This window comes from Augochlora pura, chromosome 6 (assembly GCF_028453695.1).
Source record: "Augochlora pura isolate Apur16 chromosome 6, APUR_v2.2.1, whole genome shotgun sequence".
Classification (NCBI taxonomy): Eukaryota; Metazoa; Arthropoda; class Insecta; order Hymenoptera; family Halictidae; genus Augochlora; species Augochlora pura.
The window spans coordinates 9,251,960-9,261,381 of NC_135777.1; the positions used below are offsets into that span (position 1 = coordinate 9,251,960).

Genomic DNA, 9,422 nt, shown 5'->3' on the forward strand with positions numbered 1-9,422 from the left:
CTACAGTCACGTCCACTACCATAACTTCTCTTCGATTAACTTGGAAAGTGTTACGTTTTTTCACTGGTCGAAGCCAAGGCTAACTAATGAGCGAACAGGAACAAACACAAAATTTCGCGTAAGATTAGTCAAGAAATTGAGAATCGGGTAATAGTGACAGGACAACGAAACGTCTCGTCACCAAGTGGCGTTTCACTAACTCGAGTCAACTACTTGAAGTTTGCTTCGTCGCAGCGCACAGCTGACGCACATAGGCGTCTACATGGAGGGCACAATTTTGACATAATTATTTAAATACCGTCTATTGTATTGTTTCTAATGCTCATATCGGAGTTCATAAAAATATTTGACATAAACTACTCTGAGGATTGAGTGAGAAGTTTGCAAGTGTCACGTGCAACGTTAAAAATAACAAGGAAATTTTATTATCACAAAATGAAATGTGTTTGGTGAAGTCATGCTTATTTCAATAGGCAACACTAATTGCCAGCAATGAATTTGCATTATATAATCAAATTTGAAAGCAGTGTAAACCCGCAGAAGAATACAATTTATGTTTTATGCTATGGTAATGTACGTACATAAATACATCAGGGTTATTTATGATTCGGAGCCATCTGTTTATATAGGGGTTTTAACGTCGCTACGCCGATGGGTGTAGGAAGATGAACGGAGAAATGAAGCTCACTTCACAACGTTCAGTAAAGTGAACTTAATCCTATCGGAACGTAGTATTCGGAATAGGTATCGCTGTAAATCACTTAGTTCTCGGGCGAGATGAATTTATCCAGTGTGAGTGATTATTCTTTACTACAGATACTCGGTGCAGGGTGTCACGGGACCGTCTACAAAGCTATCAAAAAGGTATGTACATTTTGATGTTCAAACGAAGCAATCGAAACATATGATAGTAGTGACGAAACGGATCGGGAATCACAAGTTCATTTTTCGTATTTTTTTCATTCGTAAGTATGAAGTAGACTTTAACTCTTTCTAATTTAACATTAAATAAATGTATGTGTATTTAAATCGCAGAAGGTTAAAAAAAATTACTGACCTCTTCCATTTAAGATAATCGAGCTTAATGTTAAGTATTAAAGCTTGTTAGTATGATAGCAAAAATAGAAAATTGTACAAAGTTTTCGTGTTAATTATAAAATAAAAGTATTGGAGTATCAAATAGTGACTTATATTTGACATGTCTTTATTACGAGCAAGACACTGTAATGCAGTACGGGTTACTCGGTGTCAAACATATATCGTTCACGATCTAAATAATTAAAAATATTACTGCACAATTTAATTAGTTAATAATACTACTCACATTGATGTCGATATAATTTTGATAGTTTCCAATTATTCGTCTACCAGGATAATTAAATGTAGATTTGAAATTAACGAGATATCATTATCAGTACTTTGACTACGATTATCCGCGGTATAATTAAATTCTCGTAATCAAGAACCGGAAATGTAATTTTCAAGAATATGAATACTCGACTCTTTTTATTGTAGAAATTAAAATGTTCGATCTTTAGTAGTATCTTTAAACAAATCAAATTTCATGAAGCAGGTAAGAATTGTTGTGATTAAAACATTATTCAATGAATCACAAGTTTATCAATTACACATTTTGATCATTTACACACTTTATTTATAAAATTGTTAATGTTACATTCAACTACTGCAACTGTTGATTATTTCATTCACACAAAACCATTTGAAAATCACGTTCATTGCCACTGAAATTAATTCCACTTAAAATGCGCTTTATTTTACATAAATTTATATCACGGACTTTAAACTGATTATACTTGCAGTAATATTATTTTTTTATCAAAACACAACGGACGCTAGTATTCCAAAGTCGTACATGACAAGCTGATAACATTCTACAGATAAATTTCTTGCTATACTTATCGAGCTCACGATCAGTAACCAGATTCGCTTGCGTTTAAAACCTAATATTCAAAAACTTCGGAAATAGCCCGTAGCGTACACAACGACCAGAGGTGTCTCGCGTCCATCGCTACCTGGACGTAATGATACTGGACAAAGTTTATACGAATACACTAACCTTTGCGCTACTTTTTATTTTCTGTCATAACGCAGAGCAGAAAATATCAGTGTTTGTCCCGCGTGTCCCGGATTACGATGCGACTCGCTTTAATGTATTCCAATCAGAGTGGTCTCTATCAGTCGAGTGGCTGCGTTGATTTGAGAGGTAGCCAGTAAAGATGGTTGCATTGAAGCTTGAAAGAAGTAAGTTATCTCAAGGCGATATAACGTAACTCTATTGTTGGTCGTTTGTAGGATGGATGCCGAGATGTAGTCGCAATCAAACGTGTAGACAGGTTGTTCCTGTCCAAGTCGGCTTCGATGATCTCGTCACGGAGATCAATTTTCTGAAAATGCTCAAGTACGAGCACATCGTCGAGATGGGGGACTTTTTCTGGGACAACAGGTTAGTAAGAGCCCCAAAAACCACTAACCGATAGACCTAAAACAAGCATTTTCCCGGAGCCGCTAAAACGTATCATGCGCAGTCATTTTTTGATTTCCTCGTCTTTGTATCATTTAACACCTTCGAGTCAAAACGAAATCAGGCCTAGCACAGTTGATCGTTCACCTGTTCTGAATTGTACGTAAAGACAACACTATCACCTAGCGTAACTTAGGCATGTATACATCGTAATGGAGTACTGCGACGCCGGCAACTTACCGAGTTTTCTAAAGAAGAAGCACAAGCTACCCGAACGAATTTGTCGGAGGTTTCTGCAACAGCTCGGGCTGGCATTCAGAACGTTTCCTACATGGACCTGAAGCCGCAGAACCTATTAATGAGACGACCGCATTTGGTGTTAAAAGTCGGAGGTTCGTTCGCGCATCCAAACGATCTTTCAGCCCCGTCAAGTCCCATCGCCATTGGACTCTTTTTATTTCAGACTTCAGTTACACTCAATACTTCTACAAATTCGAGGAAATTCCGAGCACTGCCATCTATATGACATCTGAAATGTTATCGAAACAAAAGTACGTCGCTCGCGTCAACTATGGACCATTGGCGTGATCATGTGTGAGTGCCTTTTCGACAATGCACCCTACACGGTGATCAGCGCTCGACTAGAGGTGATTACGATATCGAATCTCCTTCGTGAGACCAAAAACAAAATACATATTCCTCGGTATACCACTACACGCATACAAGTTATACGTACAGGGTGTTCCTACGTTACTACTTACTACGTTCATTGTGATACCGGCCACGTATGCTCCGTACCGTACATTCGCCTCAGGCTGGCTATGTTTCATTGAACTTTCATTGCGTATTTGGATGTTTGTCGTTCCTGTTCTTTTTGAGAAAACTGGTTCCGTAAATTATGAAGATTTGATGCGCAGCTCTATTAACTTTTCCTCGAATGCGGAACTGCAGGAAGAGAAATTCTCTGCCCAACAACTATGAATTCTCCCTAGGAGCTATGTTGGTCATCATGAAAAAATGCCAATTCGTTGTACACTTGAAATCGTATCTTTTTTTATAACATTTTCATTTCGCCTTTACAAATGTTTCGCGTCAAAATTAAATACTTCCAAATTGCAAGATTAATTAGGGGACGCGAACAAGTACGATTTATTTATAATTCGGATTAAGCATTCGTTATAATTTAATTATCACAAGTACATCGGTGAATTATTTATTACTTGTATATTATATGCGCGAGAATTGCATACTTTTTAATTTGAATACAGAATGTATTTTTGTTTTTTCGACTCATTAATAACGCGTTTCTGGAACGATGACATCCGCTAATTACACGTTGTAACATTTTTAAAAATTTCTGGTTATACAACGTAGTGACGCAATTTACCGCTCAACTTGAAAACACCCTGTCTAAATATAGAAATGTATATACGCAAAGACAGTTGCGTAATTAACTATAATTATAACTTATACGTAACATATACTTGAGGTTGTATATGCGTATTTAAAGTATATATGTATATTTATAAGTACATAGCTAATAAGTATATGATTCATGCATGTAGTATGTATAGTACATAAACAGGGTGGGACATCTTAACTTTTAAATACATGACATAATTAACGTTTTAACTATTTTAACGGTTTTACAGTAATTAAATAAAGTAAGTTGTTGACGAATACGTGCATTGGGTTCTAGGTTTTGGCTGTTCTCGAGAAATGCATTTTTATAACTTTTAGGAGCTCAATACTCTCTTTAACGATATGAATATGTTATATTGAATATACAAATATTAGAAACATTTAAACGTTCCACCTTGTATTTATTAATTCCAAGTGAAAAAATAAGATTCAACATAAATTCGAGTTCGTCCGTTAATAATGATGTTGTTGATTAGTTACCAAAAGGGTGCCAGATGTCACGCGGGTGCAAGGACTTATTGCTGTCCTTGTTGAAGTGCAATCCTGGCGAGAGGATAACGTTCGATGATTTCTTCGCCCATGACTTTTTGGATCTGGCGCATGCGCCGTCAAAGAAGAATTACGAAAAGGCGCTAGAATTGACCCAACAGCGGTAAAAATGGAGACGGAAAAGAACTCAGAGGAGGCGTGTCATCTTTATCTGGATGCGCTTCTTTACCTCATTCCTATTGTAGCATGTAAGAAGATGTAATCGATTGTGGTATAAATAAATTTACGCGGTCGTAAACAAATCGGCATGGTGAACAAACGACGTAAAAATACACGGCATTTTATTAGGTGAGACTAAATTAAAACGGGCAGAGATTTTAATGTCACACGCAACGAATTGCACGAAGAGGGTTAGAACATTGGAAGTCTGGCGAGATTGGCAACGAAAGCATAAAGGAAACTCCCAGTTGATCTATACGATGGCGGATTGACGACGAATCATCGTTTGCGTATCCCGAACTATGTTTGTATCAAACACTTTTACTAATCCTTTTACTAAAACTCGATATTTGGTAACGGCGAAAGTGCATAAAACAATATTTCTTCTTCTTCGTCACGCTGCACAACTAATGGAGGAAGTAATTTTCCGACGAAGTTTTAAACAGTTTCAAAATTAATAAAAACTCTGATAAGATAGTTACGCGGCGTTCTACATAATTCTAATTAGGAGTAAGAAAGTTTTAAACGCGTTCCCTTTTTCCCGTCATTTGTTACCGTATTACGAGGACGGCGAAGTGTTTCGATGGAATTCAATGCAAGTAGAATTCTGCAAAAGACGAAATCCGCTGGAATGGAACGAAGTCTTTGCTCGGTCATACTCGATAGCAAAAACGAACGTCGTTCCGTGGTGGGACTTTTCATCGAAAAACAAGTCGTAATTGATAGAACCGGCTTGTTCAGCGTTCTACCGATACATTGTTTGGTAGGAAGAAATATTACTTTATGCTTGTGCAGCGAAATTACAATATAAATTGTAGCTTTAGGCTTTCAGTGAAAGGGTTGGACGTCGGACTACATTGTCCGTTGTTGCTTGTGGTTAAGGACACTTAGCAAAAGTACAGCCGAAATACTAGATTCATTGGAAATAGGAGAAATAGTCGGGCAGTATCTTGCCGTAGGAAATTACAAACTCGGGTTTCAAAAGTTGATCTCCTATGTGGAGGTACTGGCACCGCTGTTAAGAAGGAGCCAGCGGGTGGAAGAAAAGTTTTGTTGGTCAATCAGGTGATTAAATCATTTTAAGCAGATGACGTTGGTTTATAATAATTTTTTCCTGTTAATGCCTTAACCCATATTGATTTATCAATTGTTTTTTTTTTTTACAATGGTTCAACATTACAATTTAATACAATGTTTAAAGATTTCTTTCAAGGGTAAGTATCCTGTTTAACACGAGTGCTACGCTGATCTTGCTATACTTTTCGCTCAGAGAAGCGATGCTTCGTGCGATGTTTCGTGAGAACTTGATGCCGAACGCTCGACTGAAAAGTATAAACGAACGATAACTTTGTTACACTGTATTCAATTTCGTTTGGACTGTCGAAATGGTACAGCTAGTTCTTAATTGATAGCTTGTAATAAGCTAAATTTAAAACATTTAATGATTCCATAGGGTATAGAATTTTACCATATTTATAGTTTTATTGTAAAGGAGTAAAACCAACTAAATTAATACTGATAAATTTATATTGATATTAAAAATCAATATCTCCTTAAAATATATAAACCAATAAACTAAAAAGATGTCATTATATGACACAGTCTTTAGAGTCCATATCGTCCAAACGAAAAGCCGATTGTCAGTCCCTAGGGACTGATGCCGCCTGAACGGAAAGTTCACTGTCAGTCCTTGGGGACTGACGTAGCACTCAACGTGTTAAATTATTTTTATAATAGTTGATTTTTTTAAGACAATTACTGAAGATAGACAATTAAAACATCAATAACGAGACGAAACATTGGGGATTTCAAATTAAAACTCGTTTGCAGATGTAATTGCGTTTTTTGAAAAAACTAAGTACAAAGTAAATGACTGCATGTTCTAACATAACTTTGAATTGTTATATTTTTGCTTACGTTATATTTTTTATTTCATCGATATAGTTGTAGCCGAATGCCATAAAAGTTGCAAGATACTATTTAATTAAATAAATTTCTATTCTCGAATTAGGTCTCTTGCAGCGGTCTGTTCCCATTCTAATAACGATGCAGTTTTAAGGATCTAGGTTAATAATTTTATGATCCAACTGTAGAAATTGCAGTTTCGATGTTATTTTAATAAGATAAATTGCTATAAACAACATGTTTTCTATTTCGAAATATCCCGATGTCTACTTTTGAGCATCGATTTCTGTTTTCTATATTGCATCTGTTTCACAATTTCTCTGTTGGAGCAAAGCAAGTGTAATTTATATCGTTTTGCATTTCACAGGATTTTGTCCAATAAGTATGATTAACAGGACTTATCGAAACTAATCAAATATTATGGAAGTAGTAAGACTTCAAAATAATCAGACAGAAAGCTGTGAGCGCATCATTTCCTAGCTACCCCTATAAATATATAATTGCATATGTAATGTTGCTGTATATTGCGTAATATTTTTGCATAGGTTGATAGCTGGTTGAAAGAAGTCAGAAGCATTTAAGATCTGCTGACAACAAGGGACATCGAAGAGCCTTATTAGCTAACTTTCGATTCGTTCGGACAATGCATAATACAGTAATTTTAAAACTTTTTATGAGCTCAGTCAAGGTTATGCCACAATATTTTACTAACTTATTTAAAATACGCACATCACAGAGTTTTAAAAATTAACTTGAAACTTGTGTTTTTATTTGCCACGCACATTGGTAATTTAAATTTAAAGAATTTCGCCTATGTAAAATTTGTTAAACTTAATTTTAAAGAGGCGTCAACTTTTAAATTAATTCCAAATATTTTCAGTTAAAGTACGTTTAGTAAAAATGGCAGCTTAACTAGAAATTTATATTTCTAATGGAGGATTTTAGTTAACACTCTTAAATATAGCTCTTAAATATATAATATGTAACATATATAATACATAACACTCTTAAATATATGAGCATTATAGACACAATCACGGGAAACTTGTTTATATGTCTCGCAAAATAAACAGAAATTTCGATTATTACAAAAAAATTATTAAAAGCGCTGAACGATTTTATAAACGCTGGGCATGATTACGTAAAATCTAATGAACTGATTAAGAATATTTTATTTTCATGCGATTCGCAAGTAGCTTTACTATCGTGTCTATAAACATGGTATGTATACAGGGCGTTTCATCTGTAAGAAATCACCGAATTATTTTCATAAGATAATTGGGTGACCTGTTTGACGTGGAACACCCTGTATATATAAAATGTAGTTTATTTTCTACATTAGTATTTTTTAATTTCAGTTTTCCCTTGCGGTTAGAAATAATATGTTAACGATTAAAATTTTTTCTGTAACATTTCTAATGTTTCAATCCAAATGATTCAGTGATTGAATTCCATGTCCACCGTTTAAAATTTTAACTAAACTCATGTTACTGTAATAAAGAATGTATTAATAAAGACCTCACAAACTTTTCACAATGTTTTAGAACTCTCTCTTTAAAGGATTCGCAAAAATAACCTATTTTTGAGTCTTTTAAGTGAAGGGTCCTCTTAATAAAAACACTGTCCTGGTTAGCACAGGTAACGAATCTAACACGAACTATTTATAGTCTACATTGCGTTGATGTATGTATATAAATTATTCACTTTACTCAATAATTTAAGTTACACAATAACTCACCAAAAATACTTATTATCAATAAAGACGTACACAAGTATTCGAATATTTAGTATTTGTTTATTCTTCTTATTTGTGTTATACATTACAAAATAAAGGAAGATTTCAAAACCTTGATTTACTATAACACTTTTAATAACATTATCTTCGACTTTTGCTCAAGCCTCTAAATATTAAAACAACTAAATGTTTACAAAATCGATTCTTCGACTATTTCATAAATTTTTATTATATTAGAAAGTATTTTAGACTAATTCTTTAAATCTGGATAGGTCGTGGCTTTTTATGTCTTTTTACCACTTTTCATACATCGAAACATGTCGCGTCGTACACATTCAAAAAATGTTTCCAATTTAAAAACATATTTTTGATTATTAGTATATAAGATATAAATGGTTTTTATTCTGCGCTAAATAATTAAATTAATATGTTCCAATAGCATTCCATAAAACATGATATTATTATAAAATTCTTGTAAATAGATATATATAAATATTCGTTTCACGTATAATGTTCACGTAAAAGTCTGAAAAACTTTCCACACTATATACGTATAACAATTGAAATATATCGTTACTTTCAGTTGTGTTATCAGTATGTAAAATGAAATATGAAACTGTACCATTTTATTTAGTAGATTGTTTTTCATAGGCATATTAATATTATGCAATATATGTTAGTAACGAAAAAGCAATGCAAAAATTTCAGAAACCTAATTACAATTTCACTGTGTAATATACTGTGATAGTATGTTTAATATACATACATGATTTAATATAACTTACAATGAATTAATATAAACTTAACAAAACATTATCTTCCTATGGTACTTTTTCAAAAAACTTTTTATACAAGACACTTGAGCCGTGTTTCCTCACAACCACATGTATTTACTCAGGATCATCTGATTCCAAAGGATCTTTTAGGACTACACCAAAAGCTATCATTATTTCCCCATTATCAATCTTTACTCCTCACAATCAATGTTACACACTTCCTTGTCTAAATTATACATTATTGGTTCTGATATTTCCGATGGTCAACAAACAATGTACTTTCCAAGGATGTTTGTACGTAATGTTTTTGTTATGGCATACAACTATGTATACAATGTATACGTATAGCGATTGAGGATAGTTCAACGCGACCTTGACGCTTCAAAAGAAAATA

The 9,422-nt window shown here is 34.0% G+C and overlaps 1 protein-coding gene across 1 annotated transcript; it reads left to right on the forward strand.

Annotated features, from left to right (window-relative positions):
- The first annotated feature begins 209 nt into the window (after positions 1–209).
- Positions 210–8,430, forward strand: Aduk (unc-51 like kinase 3 homolog Aduk). Its single transcript, XM_078182544.1, is given in 11 exon segments — positions 210–864; positions 2,314–2,374; positions 2,377–2,464; positions 2,679–2,794; positions 2,797–2,874; positions 2,946–3,047; positions 3,050–3,129; positions 4,381–4,549; positions 4,552–4,651; positions 5,447–5,677; positions 6,885–8,430. Coding segments are annotated over 11 exon segments (1,137 nt in total). The 5' UTR covers positions 210–777; the 3' UTR covers positions 6,910–8,430.
- Positions 8,431–9,422: the final 992 nt, after the last annotated feature.